The 24,761-nt window shown below is 38.2% G+C and overlaps 1 protein-coding gene across 3 annotated transcripts in view; it reads right to left on the reverse strand.

The window, feature by feature from the left end:
* The window catches only part of KIAA0319L (KIAA0319 like), an 87,233-nt gene that overhangs the window by 21,880 nt on the left and 40,592 nt on the right, over positions 1-24,761 (reverse strand). For all 3 annotated transcript variants that reach the window (XM_019726497.2, XM_019726495.2, XM_019726494.2), the window contains exons 4-9: positions 13,975-14,209; positions 11,554-11,655; positions 8,407-8,504; positions 5,267-5,354; positions 3,968-4,060; positions 2,021-2,153 (exon numbers count right to left, since the gene is read on the reverse strand). In XM_019726497.2, coding sequence (XP_019582056.2) covers positions 2,021-2,153; positions 3,968-4,060; positions 5,267-5,354; positions 8,407-8,504; positions 11,554-11,655; positions 13,975-14,209 — 749 coding nt within the window. The remainder of the gene's footprint in view (positions 1-2,020; positions 2,154-3,967; positions 4,061-5,266; positions 5,355-8,406; positions 8,505-11,553; positions 11,656-13,974; positions 14,210-24,761) is intronic.

Below are 24,761 nucleotides of genomic sequence, written 5' to 3' on the forward strand. Positions count from 1 at the left end.
TGGGCTCCTTCCATTTTGCTGACAGAAAGAGGAAACGCATAGAAAAGACATGTCGTTTGTTTAAATCTCACCACCAGCCACCAGACAGAGCTAGACATCTGTGATGTTTTATCCCGAAGGCTCACCTTTTTCCTAAGGTCTGAAGGGATTTTTTGGCATTACAGCCTTTACAAAAAAAGGCACAAAAACATCAGACACACAGATATGTGTAAATCAACAAAAATCTGAAAAAAAAATCCACAGAAGTTTTCCTCTTTTTCCAATTTCCCTGTTGTTCCCACAGTTTGTTGTTTGTTTGTTTTTTTTTTTAACATATTCTATTTGGCTCCTATTTCAGAACAAAAGCAAGTTATAGCAGGTAGAAAAATGGCAGCTGGCCATTACTCTGATTTTTACCTCAAACAGTCCCTGGCTTGCAAGCAAGAATCCTGGAACCAAACAGCAGCTGCCCACAGGTCTGGGGAAAGAGGCTAATGCCATGTGAAAGCAAGAGAGAGGAAAAGGTGAATAGAATCAGATTGGACCTTAATGCTAATCAAACCCAACTCTGTCATTTCATAGATTGAGGTTTTGAAAAAAAGAACTGCTCCCAATACCTCCTCCATCCAAAATGCTGCAGGTTAACACTATGAAAAGTTCGGATTGCCTGTGTGACCTTGGGCAAGTTACTTAACTACTCGGTGCCTAAATTTTCTAATCTATAAAATAAGAGTAATTATAATACCTGCTATAAGGATTAAATGGGCCACTGCATGCAAAGAGCTCAGAACAGTGTTAAACACATAGTAAATGTTCAAGAAACAATAGCTCAGGCTAAATTCCATAAATGTTACAATTCCTACACTAAAAATCTAAGGTAAATACCAACTCACATTTCCATTTTTAACCAATGAGAAGGCTCCAACCTTATTGAATGGCAGCTACCCTTCATTTGCCTCAAGTCTTGAGTCAATGTGAGGGCTGCTCAGTCAGAACTCGCATATTTATATGGCAAGTACTGTGCTAGGACGTTCATCACTATGTCTCTGACAGTGTCTAAAACTGGATTAATCTCAGATCAGGTGGGGAAGACAGACACCCATGAATAAGCTGTTGCAACTTGGCAGGCGCCAGCCAGAGGCACTAAGTGCAGCAGAGAAAGAGGAGAGGCATATTCCCTCCTCCCTGGGGATCTCCGAGAGCCTCTCAGAAAACCGAGTATATCCTTAAGGTTAGGCAGAACTCCCAGCACACTGAGAAGGGCATTCAAGGAAGCACAAATGAAATATGTATGGGTCAAGTCAAGGAAGAGAGTAGAATGAGCCCTTGACATGGGCGTTAGAAAATCTGCATTTCAGTTCTGTGTGACCTCAGAGAAGTTAGTAAATACACTGAGTTTCATTTTTCTCAGAGGTAAAATGAGGACGGTATCATAAACATATGGTGTTTGTATGATACTCACAAGTGCTTTGTCATATACAAGGAGTGTTACTCGAGTCAGCCTAACACTCTTATTAATCACATTCTAGAATGTCAGTACAAAAGCACTATCTTTGAATCAAATTCTGCAAAAAGCCCTAATAGAGAACAATCCTACAACTCGTAGTATTAAACCACTAGTCAATAGTAAAGATTCTGGGATGTCATAAGCTGAAGAAGCATTTCCCAAAGGGAAGAGACAAGATAGTAGTAGATTCCTCCTACATTTTTCCTGAGAAAAGGCAAAGGAATATGGGACCTTTCACTTAATGACAGAAATAAAAAAAAAAAAACCCACAAAGTTTGGAGATCTTCCAGGTAAGGCTTTGCAAAGGATTAACTGTGGTGGGTCCTGACCTATTGTGCAAGGAGCTTTGCCCTAAAAAGTTATTAATGTCGTGACCACAGTCACCAAAAGGCTCAGAGAACCAATGGAACCAAAGGCTATATTATCAACCAACTCTGCAATGAATTTGGTATCTGTCAGAGCTATTCCTGTAAGAATTTAAAACCCACAAGGAAAAAGAAAGGCCTACAGTAAACTTGAAGGATCCTGATTTACCTGAAAGTGTAGTTCCCTGGGACGAGTTTACTAAGTTTCAATATGGCCGTATCTTCAGAAATCTTCTCTTCTCTCAGAGGCCCCTTAAGTTCTTCCCAATGGTACTGGACGATTTTATCATCATCGGTGCTTTCTTGACCATAAAGAAACATCAGTTACAACGTGAGAGCGCTGGGTCTCAGCACTTATCCAGTTTACACAAACCAGGGCAACTACCCAGAGATTTGAGGCTAGGAAAACTTCATGAAATTACAGACTATCTCTCCATAGTGTTTCTTTCCTAGGAATATTGGGTCATTGTGCCTGTCTATGAATGATATTCCACTGTGTTGTTTTCCAAGGACTCCAACACAGGCAACCTCTGGTTAAAATGCTACTGTATAAAAAAAGGAAAATCAAAAATTCTTAAACATATGAAATACTCAACCTCACTGAAAAGAAATGCAAATTTAAATTACACTTGAGATATGATTTTTTAACCTACCAGATTGGGAAAGACCAAAGCTTCATAACACAGTATATGGGTAAAGGTGTGGACAAAGAGGCCCTTTCCTAAGTCGTGGTGGAAGCATAAATTGATACAACCTTTAAAAAGAGCAATTTGGCAAAATTTATCTTTGTTCCTGCAATTCCTCTTCTAGTAATTTATCCTACAGATAACCTTACACACGTTAAATGTCATGCTTCCAAGATTATTCATGGTAACATTATTTGTAACAGTGAAAAACCAAAAATCATCTAAATGGCCATTAGTAGAGATTGATCAAAAACAAATATATATTCAAACAATGAAATTATATATCCATATAATGGAAGGCTATGTAATCGTTAAGAGGAAAAAAAATGAAGAAGTATTTCATATATTGATTCAGAAAAATTCTCCAATATATAGAAACATGCTTTGTACATAACAGTGTATATAATGTTTTATCATAATGACTGTGTATGTATTTTCTTATATATGCATAAAATATCGGAAAGATACATAAAATAATACCACTGATTAGAGGAAAACTGGATAGTTGGGAGACAGGGATGCTAGTGATTCTTTTCACTGTATACCTTTACATATTATTTAACTTTGAGCTATTCAAAAATATAAAATAAAATGGTACTCTATGAACCTTTTCTCCCACTCGCACAAGTGCTTCCTCCTGTCTGTCTCTTCCCTCTTGGCCTATTCTTCTAGCCTCCTCTTCTTATCAGAACCATCTACGTGAATTGTTTAACCTTGCTAGAGATTCCTCTCCTAAGGCAGTGATTGCCTCTGCCAAAAACCACTGTTGGTGCTAAGGCAGTCAGGGTAACAGGGCCCTAAATTGGTCTCAAAGAAACCAGGCAAATACTGGTGGGTGATAGGCTTGAAACCTTCTGCGCACATAGCTAGCATCAATGGCAAAGACCCAGAAATCCTCTTAGGTGACACCCATCAGGTGACACTACTCTGAAGGGTAAAATGTTGGTGAGCCCAGGCAGGGGCGTGGAGCACATTCTGTGAGTCTCATCAGGAGAAGGCTGACAAGAATCTTGATAGGCAGTGATGGCTGGGTGAGAGCTCCTCAGGTAACATTCTCAGTTACTGATCTGGTAACACTCTCAGTTACTGATCTTGCCGTGATAGGAGAGAACTTGTTTCCATAATTGAGAACGGCAACTCAATCTAAGAAAATTTGAAAACCAACAAGTTTCAACTAAAATAATGCTAAATATATGCCTAATCCCACTTTCTTAGCATCTCAGAATAGAAATATTACTTCAAACAAGCCACATGGGAGTTTTAAATAAGGCTTGTCTGGTTTTTACTTCCTAATCAGTTGCTTCAGATGTTTGGTCATCCCATAATGTGGTCAAGAAGCCTGAACAGAACGCAGAAATAGCTGCCCAAATCTTCTACCAGGATCCACAGTGAATGTTCTTCTAAAACATCATGATTAGATAAGTACTCACGGCTGCCATCAATGATTGTGGAAGTGGTTGGCAGAGAAACCTCCTGGAACTGTGGTGACACAATGGCAACGGGAGGGCGATTCTTCCGGGGCTCTGCAAGAAAATGACCCAGAAGAAATTAAAAGAGGGGTTTGTAAATTCTAGGAGGAGCAGGCCATCTCTGAGTGATTATAAATGTTTCCATTACATAATTGATGGCTGAAGCACCGCCAAATGCACAAGTTACAAGAGCAGGCTGGCATTCTAACAGAAGACACCTGGGAGTGTTAAAGCCTCTTCTTCTAAACCTCACTATTCCTAAGACCATGCCTTATGCATTCTTTCAATGCTCATGTGCTATCTAGTTCATGAAAAGGACTAAATCAGCGAATGACTGCTTTCAGGCAAGCTGACTAGAGGTAGACAGCAAATAAGCTTTGTGCAATAAAGGCCTTGGCAGAAAACTACCCCTTGGCACAAGGCTGTGTTGAAAAGATAATGGGTGATTTCTCGACCATCCGGGAGCTATGTGTGAGGTGACTAGACCAGAGTGATGGAAAGTTCACAACCCACTCTGGTCCACCAGAATAACTGAGCCCAGCTGCCTTTTCTTTGAGAAATGATCAAATGGTCTTTATGCTAAATACATTTTTAAGAAGGAGAAAAGATTACCTGGGCTACAAGGTTCAAGGAAGGAAAAGAAAATCTATGACCAACAAAGACAGATTAACAGTATTAAGAATTTGTGCCAATGTATGTGCCACCTGCCAACTTCCCCCAAATGTCTCTGAAAATGCAAAACAAGATACCTTGCTATAGCACTGTAATCTACTGGTGCTGGATCACTTAAAAAGAATGACAGAATTTGGCATCCAAGGTGAAAGAGGACTGGCAGGGTTTCAGTGAGGAAGTCTGTGTGCAAAGGCCCACATTTCTGCAGAGATCAGAAAGGGCCAGCTGCTTGGATGGTTCTCCTTCTACATGCCTCCCCTAGGTTCCTGGCTTTCTCGTGTCTCTTAATTACAACACATGGTCCTCTCTCAGCATGACCCACTTGGAGTAGTTCTCAGGTAGGGAGACTATTGCTCAGGACATACTGTACTGTAGGCCACATGACTGTTTTCCTTGCCCAGCCAAGTGTTCCAACTAGAACCACAGTATATACTTTGCCACCCTAACCTTTTACTACATTGGATTAGGAATTGCCAATAAATATATTGCAAAAAAAGAATGGGAATTAAAAGCCCCTAAAGTCAAATCTCCATCTCCTTGGGAATCCCACAGAGGAGCAATACAGACTGTCAGGGCTGGGAAACACACCTGGTTTTACCGTCACGTTCACATAGCCTTCCCCGTGGGTATTCTGACCATCTACAATCACTCTGAATTCATACAGGCCTGGAGTGAGCTGCAGAAGGGACAGAAGATCTTTTAGACAACCGCAAAAAAAAACACCAAAAAAAACCCACCAGCAATTATACTTAAATTGCACATATATCTGAACGTTCTCATGCCTATTCTTGCACGCTCCTCTTCTTGCACTGTTTTCCAAAATGGAGAAAGTAAACTGGCCAAAGAGATGAAACAATGAATCACCAACTAAAACACCATAGCTTTTTATGTGAATCTTATTACTAGCTGACTCTAGAACAACAAAAGGGATTTCAATATCTCTGTACTCCCATTTCCTTTTAAAAAGAACATTAAGGGCTCAGCCATCCTACTTCCCAGAGTTATGAAATGAAAACAATCATCTCTGCAAAGAAAAACATTTTGTAAAAATACCAAATAGCTCCCAAATACCTGAATATTTTTCCCTCCTGATTTCTACTGACTGTATAAACATAATATTAAAAAATTTAAAAAAAATCACCCAAAATCCCACTGTCCTAACACACTGATTAATCATATTTCTCTTATTTCCTCTCAATCCTTAACCACATACAAAAAAATAGTTTTAAACAGTTCTTCCACTCAACAAACATTTACTGAGCACCAATTATATACCAGTTATTGTCCTAGGCTTGGGGTTTGGAGATGAATAAGGTAAGATTCCTACCTTCGAGGTGCTCATAGGTCAATGGCATTCAGGAACTAGCTAAAATCAAGTTGTGTTTCATACTTTTTATTGTTCTTTCTTCCATTCATTTAGCATGAATACTTTCCCCATTATAAGTCTTTTTAATAGTCATGTTAATGGCTGAGGAATAGTACATGAATAAATGTTCACATAAGCATTCCACGTTGTTGGCTATTTGGATTGTTTCCAAAGTTTTACTATTATAACTAATGCTGTGATGAACACCTTTCTACCAAATGGGTTTCCTCTTTCTTTTGAATTACCTTATTTGGGTAATTGCTAATTGACTGTATATAGCATTTTTTGATCACTTTCTTCTTGTTGCAATGCTCTCCCTTCCTTGGCGTTCACCTTCCTGCCCACTCCTCATTTCCTTCAGTTTCCTCCTCCTTCCATATGTTTAATGACAATGTTCCCTGGGATTCCAATCACTGCCCATTTATTTCTTTACTCCCCACACTCTCTCTGGATGATCTCATCTATTACCATGGTTTCAACTGTCACCTATTTGAGGTCGGTGCGCAAATTCACCTCTCTAGCCCAGACTTGTATTGTGACCTCCAGCCCTGTACCCCCAGCTACTGACTGGGCACCTCCACTTAAATGTTTCACAGGGACCTCAGACTGACTCTGTCCACAAATGAATTAATCACCTACAAACCACCCCCAAACTTGCTCCTCTTTCTTGCTCCTCATTTCGATGAATATCACCACATTCACACCAACATCTAACCCAGAGGCCTAAGCCAAAAGGCTAGAATTATCCTTGACTTCTCTCTCCCAACACCTCCACCCAATTAACTGATCACCAAATCTTATCAAGTCGACCTTCATGATATTTCTGAAATCCACTCACTTGTCTCCATTCACACTGCCAACACCTCAGTTTTTAACCGATCATCACAGCACAGTTGTTAAAAGCATGGGCTTTAGAGACAAGGTTCCAGTTCAAATCTACAAATTAATAGCTTTATGAACTTTGGCCAAACCACTTTATTTTCCCAGTTTTTAGTTTTGTAATTTGTAAAACAGATACTGAGATCTACATCTTGGGGTTGTTATGAAGATTAAATGAAAAAATTGCATAAAACAACGAGCACTGTTTCTAGCACATGGTATAAGCTCAACAAGTGGTTTTTAGGTTTTATTTTATTTAGTTTTTCTTTACTCAGGCTATTATCATCTCACACCTACATTTGCTAACAGATTCTTCATTAGTCTCCCAGCTGAAAATCTGAACATGTCTTTTCCTGCTTAAAACCTTTAAAAGGTTCCATATTCCCCCTGGATAAGAGTCAAAGTCCTCAACTAGTGGGTTACCAGCATTTTTTTTTTTTTTAAATGAAGTAGCATAGAATAGAAAATACAAGATTGTATCACATGTAACGGTATTGTTTTATGGAGTGTGTGTATGTATACATGTATGTCTGTGTGTACTAGTCTCAATTTAAAATGTATTTCTTTACTATTGTTCTCTGTCAAAAAATTTTTTGAAAATCACTTCTCTCAAATAAACATCAGTAGCATGTAAAAAAAAAAAGAGTCAAAGTCCTTACAAAGGCTCTGTGCAATCTGACCCCTGCATCTCTCCAACTGACTTGTACCATTGCTCTGCTCAGACCATAGGGTCTAATCAGGCTGAATCACATACAATTCCTATTGCTTCCCCTGCTTAGGGTATTATCTTTACCCAGAAAGTTAGTCACCTCTCATGACCCAAGTAGGCAAACTCCAAGAAATCTACTCTTAACTCCCCGGGGCTTCAATACCCACTGCAATGACCGAGTGTATCCCATGTTATAATCAGCTGCTTCCAGTCAGTGTCACCCACTAGACTATTGTCCTTGAATGCTAAGGTTACAATCAACTCACTGATAAATCCCCAATGCCTGCCACATAACTATTGCACAATGAACAGTTGGAAGGAAGGAAGGAAGGAAGGGAGGGAAGAAGGGAGTGAGAGAGGGAGGAAGGAAGAAAGGAAGAAAGAAATTAATTGCTTGGCCAAAGAATATGAACATTTTTATGACTCTTATTAACTATACTGAATCTCAAAAAAACTCAGACAATTTACATAGGCATGTGGCCACAAATAACCTAGCTTATCTCCCAAATTCTAAAATCCTTCTGTTACCCTTAAAAGCTGTTTAGTGTGTATTTTCAGCTATTCGTCACCATGCTTATATAGTCTTCTCATCATAAATGAAAATTGGAGAATCATACACTAACAAATACTGGATGTCAGCCAGTCAAGACTTTTGGAGGATTCACTTCTGAAAGACTGTTCCTGACTAAGTGTGAACAAAAAATTCTACACTATAAATTTTTAAAATGGTCAACACCTCTGCCCCAGCCTGCAAATGACAGGAAGCAAATTCACCTTGGATAGTTTGAGGATCTGGGAATGTTTCCCTTCCATCTCTCCACTGTAGTCTGTAGGATGAGTAATCAGCTGCCAGTCGTAGGTGTAGGTTTCTCCTATAGAAGGGCAGTTACAAAAATCATCAAAACACACACCTACGCACAGAGCCGCCACACAGCCCGCCAATAACAAGTCTCTTCTGAATCTTGACAAGGCCTTACTTTTTAAGATTTTAGCCCAATGCTTATAGGGAAACTAAACATTCTGTTGAAAGAAAGGGTGGATTCTGCTGACTCAGCTACAGTCAGGGCTCCTTCTACTCTCCCAGAAATGCTCATTCCTGCCCCAATACCCACCCTGCTCAGGGCCAATCCTCCCTCAAAATACCAGGTTTCTTATGATGTGCACATGCCCTACCAACTACTGCAGATGAACTCATTGGGAACAAAGGCCATTTTTTTGCAAAACTTCTTTTGCAACAAAGAACAGCAATGACTTCTAAATAACATGGTTCAAAAATAGCTTTTTACAGAGCACTAACAATGCCTATCTCACCGAGGTCATCACAGCCTGGTGGGTTAAAAGAGCTACTTCATTCCTGCTGAGCTAAATAACACCCTGCAGAAGGAGGTAGAAAATGGCCCACTTAAAACAGGCCCCAATGAAATTAATTGAGATCAAATGAAGCATTAAATGGTCCTCACTCATAGCTCAGACTATATGACTGGGGATAGCAAGGATAGAATCCTGTATCTACTATTAGAAATGGAATCTCTCCCCAGTAAAAGTGGTCTTAAATTTTTTTTGGAATAAACTGCATGTCTGGCTAGGGGAGAATGGGACTTGGTAGGAAGGTTTACTTTAAGTTACTACCCAAAAGTGAAAAATAAAAGGAAGAATCAGAGACCTCAAATACTTAGAATGGTCATTTCTTATCTCAGAGTTCAAAAGTTAAAGTTATTACATAGAACCTAATTCCAAGATAGCCTTCATCTTAAGACCTGATTTTCTTTTATAAGCCTGAAATATAAAATCGATTACTTTTCCTTCCTCTCCAAAATACTAGTTTTCTTTTGGCCAGTTGTCAGCCCCAGGAAGCTCTCACAAATGTGTATGTAGAAGTTAGGTTAGGTACAGGGCAGGGAAGAAGCAGAAGCAGGACAAGTGCTAAGAAATTACTTTCCTTCCACCTGTGGTTGGAAATTATTTTCCACACAGAAAACAGTTTGAGAACTGACAATTTTATAATATCTAAGGCTAACAACACAAATTTCCAAAAAGGACACTATTCCCCAGACAGAAAAGCTCGGGCTAAATTATGCCTTACAGCCAGAACTTTACCCAAGGGCAGGAATGAGTGAGTAAGCATAGGTCTCTTAGGCAGAATGCTGGTTTTAATGATTTGGGGTAGTGGTCTGCAAACTCTGCCTCTAAGCCCTAGAAGGATCCTGAGAGGTGCTTTAGGGGCTGCCACAGGAGAGCAGGGGAATGAAGAACAGGCAGAGCTGATCCTGCCTCATCGTCCCCAACCTTTGCAAGTTTGAAACCATCCACTTCGTGTGTCTGATCAAAGGTTGAAGCAGCTGGGGAGAGGAGAATTGGAAAGAACCAGTTTCTGAACTGATGTGTTTTGGAATACTGATCTACAAGGCAATATTAACTCACAGAAATGTACATGCAAATAGGGGTTAGAAAGAAAATACAGTAGAGCCCAGCATATCTTTCACAAAGAGTGGAAGCAAGTGCAACTCTTGGAGGTTCTTTCCTCACCTCCATCTTCAAAGGCCACCAAACTCATTCACCTTAATTTACCACTAGAAGAAAAAAGGAAAACGCTTCTCTAGAGGAAGGTGAAATGAATTGATAAAACTCAATTTAAGGGCAGAAATAAAGAACAAAGGCCATTTAGATTCTGAAAAAGTACTTTTTGCATAAATACACTATTTGGTGTTGGGTCCAGAAAGTAGAAATATGGTATTGGAAACATGTGTACCTAAAATGGAGGGGTCCCATCCTGAATATAGTATAACATTCTACTTAACTGACCTTATAAATGAGAGTAATATAGACCCAATGCCATCATTGTTCATCAAACTATGCTTCACTTCATGTCAGAGAGAGTCTTAAAGAGAATATTGGGCCGGCCTGGTGGCTCAGGTGGTTGGAGCTCCGTGCTCCTAACTCCGAAGGCTGCCGGTTTGATTCCCACACGGGCCAGTGGGCTCTCAACCACAAGACTGCCGGTTCGATTCCTCGACTCCCGCAAGGGATGGTGGGCTGTGCCCCCTGCAACTAACAATGGCAACTGGACCTGGAGCTGAGCTGCGCCCTCCACAACTAAGACTGAAATGACAACTTGAAGCTGAACGGCATCCTCCACAACTAAGACTGAAAGAACAACAACTTGACTTGGAAAAACTCCTGGAAGTACACACTGTTCCCCAATAAAGTCCTGTTCTCCTTCCCCATAAAATCTAAAAAAAAAAAAGAATATGTATGTGTTTATAAGTCAGACTTTGCTATGTTAATGTATACTTCAAAGGTGAAAAGAAAACTCACATTACAAAAATTTTCTTAAATAATGAATTAATCATCCCCTAATTTATATTTTATAAATTTGAATTTTGTATATCACATGGGGTCTGTCTTTTTAAGTAACAAATCTGTAGTAGCAGTAGTCTGTCTTGAATAACTTCTCTACAAGTTCTGTACCTGCTATTTACTGGTTAGCCAAAATAAAGAGGTCAACCTGAGTCTCAGTTTCTTCCTGTTTCAAATGGATATAATACAACTTATATTTAATGAGCATCAGCTATATGCTAGGCACTGAAGTAGGTGCCTTATATACCATTTCATTTCACCCTTAAAGTAATCTAATGAAATAGGAATTATTAATCTCATTTCACTGAGGGGAAAAAAAAAGGAAACTTAGGGAAGTTAAATAATTTGCTTAAAATCATTCAGCTAATGACCGGCTGACTTGGGATTTGAACCCAGGCTTGACATCAAATCCTATGTTCTCCAACATGGTATTACCTTCACATCAGTTGTGCAAGTGCATGCTATATCCTATTCTCACAGGATTGCTGGGATGAATAAAGGAGCTGAGGTATGCAGATATCATTAAAAATTAAAACATTATCAAAATGTAAGGGGATGTTTTACCTTCAAGTGGTTCTTGGAGAACATACGCATTTAATTGCACTTCATTCTTAGGCAGGGTTATCTGGACACTCTCCCCAGCAGATACCACCAGTTCCTTTATAACTGGAAACAAAGAAAATATACAAGAGATAAGAAACTAGATCCAACTTATCACATTTCTCTTTCCTTTTGTGGCCAAATCTCTTTTATAAACAATATCCAGCTACTGCCTTCAGTTCTTCATTATTTATCCACCCTAATCCCCTGAAATTTGATTTCACCCCCATTTTCCCACTGCAAATCATCTTTCGAGGTCATTAACAAACTGCTTCTTAGAAAACCTAAAGCTGTTTCTCAACCGTCATCCTTCACCTCTGTAACATCTAACACTGCCGACTGTCTCCATCTTCAAACTCTTGTTAACCAGGACACCATATTATTCTACTTTCCTTCCTTTCTCTCTGAGTTTTTCTCCACTGTATTTTAACTACTGTCAATCCCTAAACCCTCTTTATATAGTATTTTCTACAGAGATCAATAATTAAGAGTTCAACTCTATTTCAAGGATCATCTTTATGCTGATAACTTTCTAATAAAATACATATATAAAGTTCCTAGAAGAAAAGGCAAGTGTCAGTCAGAAGGCCAGCCTTAATTTCTTTACATTCTAGCTTCTACAACCACAGGCTTAGATTATTCCAAGAATCTTAATTGCTCTTCCCTCTGCTAGCTCTCGCCACTCTAATCCATTCTGTCTTTTTATACAACCACCATCATTAGTTTTTCTAAAATCCTCACCCACCATGTTACTTTCCCCCTCAAGACCCCTCCTCCCACACCATGTTTAAGGCCAAACTCCTAAGTTGGTATTAGAGAACCATTATTATCTGATCACACCATCTCGCCCTTCCTACCCAATTGTGGCTCTAGTTATAGTCATTTTCTTTCTTGTGTCCATGGAAGCCATGGTCTACTCTTGCTAAAGCTGCTTCCTTCAATTAGGGTGTGTGCTTTCTTTACTCTAAATACAGTACTTCGTTTCTAGCTCAAAGCCAGTCTTGTCTCCAAGAAGTCTTCCCAGACCATTTCTGTTGAAACTGATTTACTTTCTGAACTACTTTAGCATTTTTGCAACACCACATCAGCTAATAGCTAGAATATACTGTCTTTATACTACTCACGAGCTATTTCCTACACGTTAGGGTTTCTCAGCCTTGGCACTTTGGACCAGATAATTGTTTGTTGTGGGGGAAATTGTCCTGTGTACTCTAAGATGTTTAGCAGTATCCCTGGCCTCTACCCACTAGATGTCAGTAGCACCTCTCCTCCATAGTTGTAACAACCAAAAATATTTGTAGGTTGTTGAAAACCACTGATTATATAAACCTTATTTCTCTGACAATAATTGTTTATTTGGTATGAAAACTAGGACCTAGAGAGCTTAAAGCAAACAACTGGCTGGTCCAACCATATTTCAAGACTGGAAGGTGAGAAGGGCTTCCTAGACAAATACAAAATTTGACATTTATCTGTCTGCTTGGGAACACTGCACTTCAGGAGAAAGAAAACCATCCATTACGGATGCTTCACCATTTAGCACCCTTTAGGAGGTGGAACAAGAATTCTCTAAAGTGACTCTGAGGGAGAGGAGAGGAGAGGGGAGGGGAGGGGAGGGGAGGGGAGGGGAGGGGAGGGGAGGGGAGGGGAGGAAACCACTATACTCAGAGAAAGTATAATGGACAAAAAATATAATGTAGCACCAAAAATTACAGGCATTCTGCCTGAATAAAAAAATTACATTAATGCCACCGGATTGAAACCCTAAAATTTCCTGTTATGTTACCACCAGAGGAAATTAAAATCTGGCAAAACTCCATTTTCACTGGCTTTGATTCACCCTGTTGATTTTTTTCAGGGAAATTAACATCAGCTTGGTTTCCATGATAAACCATGACTTCCTCACACCTTAGTGCAGCACTCTGAAGCACAGACTTGTTAGGGCAACATTCTGTGTATAAATCTCCTTTCTATGGTTGCTTTAAAAAATAAAGACGCTGTCAAAATCAGGGACAAATATCTGATCTACAACCAGCTGTTCAGAAAGCAAATCGGTGCACAGACCCAACTCCTTCTTCCCAGTGCCTGTTTGCTGGATTCCTTGAACATTACTTAATTGAATCTTGTGCCTTTAAATCCCAGGCACAGTGGAATCTAGCTCTGGGAAAATGAGCCTCATAAATTCCCACAAAAATTTCCCTGTTGAGAAAAGGATCAAGAGCCCCAAATCCTATCAATACGGGGACACTTACAGGATTATTTTTTTCTCTTAACCTACAGTATTGAAAGTCAAGCCTCCCTCCTTTCTTTCCACTAAAAGGGAAACTTGGATAAAATGTTCCACTTTCCCATCCTATCTCCATGGGCAGAAGCAAAGGGCCTCACCTGGGTGTGGTGCAGAGGTGCTCTGGAATGACGCCTGGGGGGTCGGGGTAGCATAACTGTAGGAGGGAGCCACTGGCAGAGGGGTAGCAATCTCGATTTTCTCAGGGCTTTTTACTTGCTGAGCACTAGTCGTAGTACCCAGATCCTCTGACGTCTCAGGCTGGACCAATACATTCTTTGACCAGACAGGAATCTCCCCAGTCAGAGGACTGGAAACTGTGACTGCCTTGTGAACCTAAAGAAATGCAAAAATTCAATTGAGTAAGCAAAAGTTATAAAGCCCGTTTTTTAGGTTATGTCTCATGAAATAATCATATATAAAATATTTTTAAATGAAGAACTGTCAAAAATATTAAAGAAACTAATCTCACCATCCAAACTGGTATTAAAACGTTGATATAAATGTTCCCAGTCCTTTTTTTCTATGCAGTTTTTTGCTTAAAACAGAATAGTAACAGTCATACTATGTATAGTACTTTCATTTTCTTTTCTCACTTAACATTTATATTCAATTATTTTCCAAATACTTATTAACCACCTATTATGGAGCAGGCCTTCTGGATCCTAAATATGAAAAAATCGTAACCACTATGCTCAACAAGCGCACAATCTAGTGGAGAGAGAACTTAAAACATAATAAGCCATAATGGTATAAAAGTTATGAAGCAAACAAACACAGTCTGAGAGTATTTAATTCTAACTCTCTCTCTCTGAGAAAGGGAGCATGAGAAGAAGGATGGTTCAAATAAAGGTGTGCTGGAGGAGGACAGTGCCGAGCTGAGTTCACAAGACAAAAGGCTGAGGGGAGGGCTGGCCCAGTGGCCCAGGCGGTTGGAGCTCCGTGCTCCGAACTCCGAAGGCTGCCGGTTCAATTCCCACATGGCCCAGTGGGCTTTCAACCACAAGGTTGCCAGTTCAATTCCTTGAGTCCCGCAAGGGATGGTGGGCTCTGCCCCCTGCATCTAAAATTGAACACAGCACCTTGAGCTGAGCTGCCTTCCGGATGGCTCAGTTGGTTGGAGTGCATCCTCTCAACCACAAGGTTGCCGGTTTCTACTCCCACAAGGGATGGCAGGCTGCGCCCCCTGCAACTAGCAACGGCAACTGGACCTGGAGCTGAGCTGCGCCCTCCACAATTAAGACTGAAAGGACAACAAGTTGAAGCTGAACGACACCCTCCACAACTAAGATTGAAAGGACAACAACTTGACTTGGAAAAAATAAAAGTCCTGGAAGTACACACTGTTCCCCAATAAAGTCCTGTTCCCCTTCCCCAATTAAAAAAAAAAAAACAAAGACTGAGGGGAGAGATGAGTATAGGCACAAGATTTGAGATTAAAATGGCGTGTTGGGAACTGGGAGTCATAAGCAAAGCGAAAGGCAGCAAGTAAGGAAAGATGAGCTGGAAAGACAGACAGTCAAGGGCCAGACAAAAAAAGACAGTATATGCTATTTTACAGAGCCAGGTAATGGTGAGCAATTAGATGGTTGTATGCATGGAAGTGACAGGGTCAGGCTTCTGTTTTACATGGATCATTCAGGTTGCTGCCTAGATTATGTGTTTGAAGAAGTACGACAACAGCCGGAATACCACTTAGGAGGATACTGGGTTCATCCAAATGAGAAATGATGAGTGGCTAAACAAAGGCGGTAGTATGGATTTTTTTAAATCAACTTAATTGAAGTGTAATTTACATAAAATGAACTGCATACATTTAAAATGTGGAAGTCAATGAGTTTTGACACGTGTAAACATCCATGTAACCACAATCGTGAGAGAACATTTTAATCAGCCCCAAAAGCTGGTTCATGTTCCTTTGCAGCAAATTCCTGCCTCCATCCTCAGGCTCAGGCAACCACTGATTGGTTTTCTGTTACCATTAGTTAGTTTGGGCTTTCTTATATTTCATATCAAAGGAACCTTATACATACTACTTTTGTTTCTGGCTGCTTCCACACAACATAACGTCTTTAAGATTCATCCGTGATTGTGTATATCAGTAGTTCCTTTCTTTTCATTACCAAGTAGAATACCATTATAGAGATATACCAAAATTTATTTATCCATTCATCTATTCATAGAGATTTAAGTTGTTTTCAGTCCTCAGCTCTTATAAAGCTGCGATAAATGTTTGAATACAAATGTTTCTATAAACATGTTTTAATTTATCATGGGTAAATACTTGGAGGTATTTATTGATATACATGTAAGTGTATGTTTAACTTTATGAGAAACTTGAATTGTTATCCAAAGTGGCTGTATCATTTTGTATTCCCACCAGCAATGCATGAGAACTTCATCAATACTTGATTATCTTAGTCTTTTCATTTTTTGTGATTCTAATGGTATCTCGCTGTGATTTAATTTGCATTTTCCCGATGACTAATGAGGTTGAACATCTTTTCATGTGTTTATTGGCCAGTCATATATTTTCTTTGGTTAAGTTTATTTAAATCTTTCTTCATTTTTTACAACTTTATTAATGTATAATTGACATACAGTAAACTGAACACATTTAAAGTGTACAATTTGAAAAATGTTGATGTATATGTATACCTGTGACACCATCACCACAATCAAGATAATGAACATATCCATCACATCCAAAGATTCCTCACGCTCCTCTGTAATCCCCTTTCCTCCCCAGGAGACCACTGCTCTGCTGCCTCTCACTATAGTTTGTATTTTCTACAATTTTATATAAATGGAATCACACAGAATGTACTCTTTTTTTGTCTGGCTTCTTTCACTCAGCAAAATTATTTTGCTATTCATCCATGTTGCTATGTGTATTAATAATTCTGGCCTTACAACTGCTGAGTGGCATTCTGTTATATGAATATGCCACAATTTGTTTATTCATTCACCAACAGATAAACATTGGCATTGATTCCAGTTTGGGCTATTACAGATTGAGCTGTTATAAATATTCCTCTACAAGCCTTTGTATGACCATATCCTTTCATCTCTCTTAGGTAAATACCTATGAGTAGATTGCCTGGGAATATGGAAGGTGTACCTTTAGCTTTTTAATAAATTGCCAATTACCCAAAGTTGTTGTGTCATTATATAGTCCCACCACCAGAGTCAGCATTCCAGTTGTTCTATGATGTTGCCAGAATTTGGTGTAGGAAATCTTTGATTTTGCCATTATTGAGGTGTGTAGTAACATCTTACTGTTGTTTTAACTTGCATTTTCCTAATGATTAATGATGTTGAACATCTTTTCATGTACTTATTGGACATCTTTGGTGGACAATCTGCTCAAATCCTTTGCTTTATCATTAGTTTTCTGAGTTACAAGTGCTCTTTATATATTCTAGAAATAAGTCCTTTGTTAGGTATTTAATTTGCAAATACGTTTTCCCAGTCTTTTTTTTTTTTTTTTTAACAGGACTTTATTGGGGAACAGTGTGTACTTCCAGGACTTTTCCAAGTCATGTTGTTTCAATCTTAGTTGTGGAGTGCACAGCTCAGCTCCAGGTCCAGTTGCCGTTGTAGTTGCAGGGGACGCAGCCCACCATCCCTTGCGGGAGTCGAACTGGCAACCCTGTATTTGAGAGCCTGAGTTCCAACCAACTGAGCCACGTGGCCACTGGGTAGCTGAGCAGCAGCTCATTGACTTCATTCTAGTTGCAGGGGGTGCAGCTCGCTGGCCCATGTGAGAATAGAACCGGCAGCCCCGTTGCCGAGCTCACACTCTAACTGAGCCGCGACTTTTCATCTTTCTTGATGGGGTCTTTTAAATAGCAAAAGTTTGTCATTTTGATGAGCTCCAGTTTATCAATTTTCCTTTTATGTTTCATGTTTTTCGTGATTTATTTATTCATTCATTCAGCAATAAGATCACAAAAATAGTCTCCGGTGTTTCCTTCTACAAGATTTATATAGTTTTTGAAGTCTTTGACTACTAACTCCAACATCTGAATCAACGCAGAGTCAGTTTCTATTGACTGGGGTTTTTTTTGCCCTCTGAATATGGGGGTCACTCTTTCCTATTCCTTTGCATATCTAATAATTATTTGAATACTAGACAACATTTTATCTAATACATGTGGTAACTCTGGATTCTACGATATTTTCCTTGGGACTGTTTGGGGTATTTTTTTTTCTAATAGGCAAGTAACTTATCTGGACTTAAACTGTAGACTTCGCTTCCCCTGCAACATGCAGCAACTGATATGTCTGAGTAATTCTTGCAGCTGCTTTTTTAGCCTGGTCCCCTGCAGGTCTTCTTATGTAATCTGATGATTGGCCAAAAATTTGGCCATAGATTGTGCTCAGATCTGGGGCCTGCTCTGACTGTGCTTTCTTTACTTCTGGAGACTACTCCCTAATTTTCTGTCCTCTGACACCTCAAGTCAGTAAGACTTCAGACTTCTGCCACCTGAGCTACGCATCGTTTAAAAGGTAACGAACGGTGTCAGTTCTGTCTTTCAAAGACAGAACTCTGCCTCTCTGACCCTTGCCTGCTTTTTCACCAGGCCCTCCTGAATCTCCCCATGCAGGTGTAATTTAGAGGGTCAGCCAGGGATTTTAGCAGGGTTTATAGTTAGGTTATGGGTTTCACCTTCCTTTACAGCTTTCTTACTTTCAAGGGCTCCTCCCTTTACATTTCTGGGTAATGTTTCTATCCTAAATTCTGTTCTTTGCCACCATAAAAAAGTAAGACTGAGGTTTTCCACAGCCACTTTTCTCTGAAGTAGGGGTTGGTGAATGCCCTCAGGCAAAAATTTTAAAACGCTGTAAACTCACAGTTCTTATCACTTCCAGTTGCAGTTATACAAGAGTAAACTCTCAAAAAAAAAAAAAAAAAAAAGAGTAAACTCTCCTCTAGCTTCTGTCTGCTTTTGGATCCTTTTCAGTTTCTTTAAATATACTTTTTACGTATTTTATAATTATTATCTGTTGGGGGGGAGGAGGTTCAGAAGACCACTTTACTCTGCCACCATTACTGAAAATTCCCCCTGCGGGATGAATTTTAAAATATTAAGGATCTAGTATTTGTGAAGTTGAAATGCGTCTCGGGCTTAGGGAAAAGAATTTAAGATGACTCCCATGTTTCTAGTTTGAGGGGGACTAACTATAGCAGTGTCAAAAATTAAAATAGACTACACGGTGGCTTTAAGAAATAACATGCAAGTTATGTTTTAGACATACTGAATCTAAAGTACCTCTGGGAAACTCAAATAGAGATCCAGACTTGGAATCAAGTTCCCAAAGATAGTAGCTGAAGCCATGGGAGTAAATGAGCTTGCTCTGGAAGAATAGTTAAGTAAAAGAAATAGAGGCTCAAAAATAGAATATGTGGTAATACCAATGTTTAAGACGTGAGCAAATGAAATGACCCACAAAATTGACTAAAAAGGAATGATCAGAGAGAAGAACAAAACAGGAAAGAGTTATAGCAAGAAAGAGGAGACAACTATAACCTGTATGAGATAATGCAGAGAGGTTTAATCAAGCGAGGACTCAAAATAATACATTACACTTGGCAATTGTGAGGTTACTGGTGACCCCCCCATAAGAGCAGCTTGGAAACCAAATTTCACAGGGCTGAGGAATGAATGCAAGTGAATGAAGAAGGGAAAGCAAGTGTAGGCTATGCTTCAAATTTTTGGATGAAAAAGAAGAGAGAACAATGTAAGAGTAACTAAAGATGCAGGGGGATAAGACAAGGATATATCTGGAAGGACTGAATTTGAACAATAAACACCATGCTCTCAGACTGAAAAGACAATCAGTTTAGGCTACTGCACAAACATTTAGGAGAGCATCTGGGCCCAATCTGGGGAAGTGAATATCAGAGAAGCCATCCTAGAAAAATAATTGGTAGTTAAGTCTTGAAGAATAAGTAGTAGTTAAGCAAGTGAATGCCAAAAGGTTTTAAAAAAAGACAAAAAACATGGTGGATTTCTGCTTCTAGTCAAGATGGAGTAATAGGGATCAGATTTATCATCCCATCTGAAACAATTAGAAAACCAGACAAAATATGTGAAACAACAGCACTCAAGACACTGACATCAGGCATGAAGAAAAGCAATTCCTAGAAATGAAAAACAAATAAAACAAGCCCTATGACTGCCCCAGCTCACTGTCTAGAGAAAGTTTCTAGGCCACAGCTCAGGAAGAGGAAATCCAGAGAGAAACTGGCAGTCTCCCTGAGTTGAAGAGATGTAGCTGGGAGTCTGGGAGAGGAGAGAGCTGCAGAGACAGAACTGTAAAGATCTGCAGAGGATCCCCTTAAAGTATTCAACTGAGTATTAACCATCTCATGTGTGTATGGAAACTACCCAACGCCAGAGAAAGAACTACCCAAAATGATTACACGGCACAATACCCAGAGTTAACATGGGCTAAAATAATACCTATTCCAAAAAGCCAGAATAGAAAACTTCATAATTCATGGGGCATCAGTTAGAGTACTAAGAAAGGTCTTGCCTCAATAGTGTGGAAGAATTAACCCTAAGTTAAATGGAGCTCTGGTCCCACATAAACAAAATTTAAAAATAAGACACAAAAGGATCCCACAGTTTGCAAATAATTTAACCATATCCCATAACAGATTCAAGAATATCTACACAGGGACAGCCGGTAGCTCCATTGGTTAGAGCACATTGCTCTTAACAACGAGGTTACCGGTTTGCTTCCCCACTTGGGCCACTGTGAGCTGCGCCCTCCACAACTATATTGAAACAACTACTTGACTTGGAGCTGATGGGTCCTGGAAGAACACACTTAAAATAAATAAAAGTTAAAAAAAAAGAAAAAAGAAAGAATACCGACACAAAAATATCCAACACCCAACTAGGAAAAATTTACAATATCTGGCACCCAATCAAAAAGTATCAGACATGCAAAGAAGCAGGAAAGTAAATCCTATATTGAGGAAAAATATCAAGGATTTAAAACTTTGTTAACTACCTTGTAATCCAATCCCCACCTTGCTTTCTCCCACCTCCAAGTAATCTTCCTTACATTTCCAGCTTAATTTCAAATGCATAAAAGAAGCTGCAAAACTATTATTCTCCAGAGCATTTGAGATCTTACCCTCCTGGAATATGTCAGCAGTTTGGTTCAAGTAAACTCTTATAAAAAGTCTTTAAAATTATTAAAATAAATAAAACACCCAGAAATAACACAGATGACAGAACAGACAAGGATATTAAGAAAATTATTATGATTGTATTCTGTATGTTCATGAAGCTGTAAGAAAGATTGCAAATATTGAGTAGAGACATGGAAGATATGTTTAAAAAAAAAAAAAAGATCCAAATCAAGCTCCTGGAGATGAATACTACAATGTGTAAGATGAAAAATACACTGTAGAGATTCAATGGCACAGTAAACAATGGAGAAGAAAGGTTAGTAAACTTGAAGACATAACAATAGAAACTATTCAAAACACACAGAAAAAAGACTTTAAAGAAATTAACAAATTACAGGGCAAATGATAGGGCAAACTTTGGTGTCCAAATATGCTTCCAACTGGAGTTATTAAGGGAAGGTGGAATACAGAAAAATATTTGAAGAAACAATAGTCAATAATTTCCAAAGTTGATGAAAACTACAAAATCACATTTGAATCAAGATTTGAGAAGTTCAACAAGCTCAAAACACAAGAAACAAAGAAAACCACACTAAGGAATAATATAAGCAAATTGCTTAAAAACAATGGTAAAGAGAAAATCATAATACTAACCAGAGCAAAAAAGACACGTTATGTATAGAGGAACAAACATAAAAACTACAGCAGATTTATCAATAGAAACAACACAAGCTAAAAGACACTGTCACAAAATCTTTAAAGTACTGAAAGCAAAAACAAAAACAGAAAAACCCTCCCAACTTACAATTACTTACACAGTGAAAATATTTTTCAAAGATGAAGTTCAGTGAAAAAAAGACCTTTCAGGCATACAAAAGTTGAAAGAATTCATCACCACAAACCTACACTACAAGAAATAATAAAGGAAGTCCTTCAAGACAAAGAAAAATGATACCAAATGAAAACCTGTATGAACACAAAGTAATAAAGAGCACTGGAAATAGTAACTAATTTGTTATATGTTTTTATTATTTAAATCTCTTTAAAAGATAATTGATTGTTGAAAGCAAAAATAACAATATACAATAGGATTTATAACACATGTAGAAGTAAAACGTATAACAACAACAGCAAAAGGCTGGGAAGAGAAAATGGAAGCATATTGCCGTAAGGTCCTTATACTATGCAATTGATAGTAAAATATCAATTGAAGGTAAAATATCAATTGAAGGTAGTCCTTGATAAACTAAAGATGTGTACTATAAATTCTATAGCTACCAGTAAAACTATACAACAATTATAGAAGAATTATAACTATGTATTAATTTTCTTATTGCTGCTATAAAAAATTACCACACACTTAGCAGCTTAATCCACACAAATTTATTATCTTACAGTTCTGTAGGATAGAAATCCAACACAGATATCACTGGGCTAAAATCAAGGGGTTGGCAGGGTTGTGTTCCTTTCTGGAGACTTTAGGAGAGAATCTGTTTCCTTTTCTTTTCCAGTTATAGGGGCCACCCACTTTCTTTGGCTCATGGTCCCCTTCCTCCATCTTCAAAGCAAGCAATGTTACATCTCTCTGTCCTTCCATAGTTGTATCTCCCTCTTCCACTTTTAAGAACCCTTGTGACTGAATTGTGCCTACCTGGAAAATGCAGGATAACGTCTCTATTTTAAGGTCGGCTGTTTAACAACCTTAATTCCATCTGCAACCCTAATTCCTCTTTGCTTTATAACATAACATATTCACAGGTTCCTGGATCAATACATTGACATCCTTGCGGGGAGGAAGGACGTTATCCTGCTTACCACAACTAAGAATTCAACAAAAAGAGATAAAATGGAATAAAAAAATACCCCCCAAAATAGGAATAAAATAAACAAAGAACGCACAGAATAGAAAATAAATACTAAGTTGGTAGATTTGAATCCAATCACATTAATAATCACATTAAATGGTCTAAACACTCCAATTAATAGTAGAGACTGTCACATTGGATAAAAAGCAATACCTGGCTATATGCAGCCTATAATAAATCCACTTAAAATATAAAGGCACAAATAGGTTAAAAGTAAAAGAATGGAAAAAGATATATTATGCTAATACTAATCAAAAGAAAGCCTGAGTGGCTATATTATTATGAGACAAAACAGATTTGAGAGCAAAGAATATTACCAGAGATTAAGAGGATAATTTTATAATGATAAAGGGGTGAATTCATCAAGAAGACATAATAATCCTAAACATGTATACATCTAATAATATAATTTCAAAGTACATGAAGCAAAAGCTGGTCTAACAGTAAGAAGAAACAGATATATCTACAAATACAGTTTGATATTTTATTACTTCTCTAAATAAATGATAGAAATTAATAGAAAATAAGGATATAGAAGATCTGAACAATATTAACCAATTTGACCTAACTGACATTGATAGACCACTCACCCAACAACAATAGCAGGACACATATTCTTTCCAAACGCACATGCACTATCTACCAGACTAGACCAGATTGTGAGCCAGAAAACAGGTCTCAATAAATTTAAAAGGATTAAAGTCATACAATGCTCACTGGCTACCATGGCATTAAACTACCAATCAATAAAACAATACAGAAAATCCCCCAAAATATTTGAAAACTACATAACATACTTCTAAATAATCAAGGGTCAAAGCAGTAGTCAAAGGGAAATTTTGAAGCATTTTGAACTGAATGAAACTATAAACACAAAATATCAAAATTTGTAAAATGTGGCTAAAACAGAATTTAGAGGGAAATTTATAGCACAAAATGCCTATGTAACGCCTATGTTTGAAAAGAAGGGGGTCTCTTGGGGGGAGAGGGGTTATCACTGGGTGAGGGATATAAATGATAAATGTCTAACTATTACATTGTTTTGTACACCTGAAACTAATAAAAATAAATAAATAAAAAGAAAGATAAAGAAGTCTCAAATCTATCACCTCAGGTTACATCTTAAGAAACTAGAAAAAGAGCAAATGGAATCTAAGAAACAATAAAGCAGAAGAAATAATCAAGATTAGAGCAAAAACTAATGAAATAGAAAACAGAAAAGCAATAGAGAAAAACGAATGAAACCAAAAATGGTCTTTGAGAAAATAAAGCTAGTCTGATTAGTAGGAGAGACAAGAAGGAGGAATGGGGTATGGGGGAGGACACAAATTACTAGGATCAGAAATGAGAAAGGTAACATCACTACAGGTTCTACAGATATTAAAAGGGCAATAAGGGAATACTGTGAACAACTTTATGCCAATAAATTTGATTACTGGGATAAAATGCACAAATTCCTTGAAAGACACAATCTGTCAAAGCTTTCTATAGATATGTAGATAACCTAGATAGCTACATATCTATCGTATTCATTGAATTTGGAGTTTAGAATTTCTCCAGGCCTGGATGGCTTCAATTATATTGAATAGTTAAATAATAAAAGTACCAATTTTATACAACTCTTCTAGAAAATTAAAGCAGACTGAAAACTTCTCAACTCATTCTATCAGACCGCATTACTCTGACGTTAAAACCAAACAAAGATGTCAAAAGACAAGAAAACTACAGGCTACAATCCCTCATGAACACAGATGCAAAAATTCATAACAAAAATTTAGTAAATCAAATATAACAATACATAAAAAGGATAATATATCATGACTAAGTGGGGTTTATCCCAGGAATACAAGGTTGGGTTAACATTCAAAATCAA

Source organism: Rhinolophus sinicus, linkage group LG06 (assembly GCF_036562045.2).
Source record: "Rhinolophus sinicus isolate RSC01 linkage group LG06, ASM3656204v1, whole genome shotgun sequence".
Taxonomy (NCBI): domain Eukaryota; kingdom Metazoa; phylum Chordata; class Mammalia; order Chiroptera; family Rhinolophidae; genus Rhinolophus; species Rhinolophus sinicus.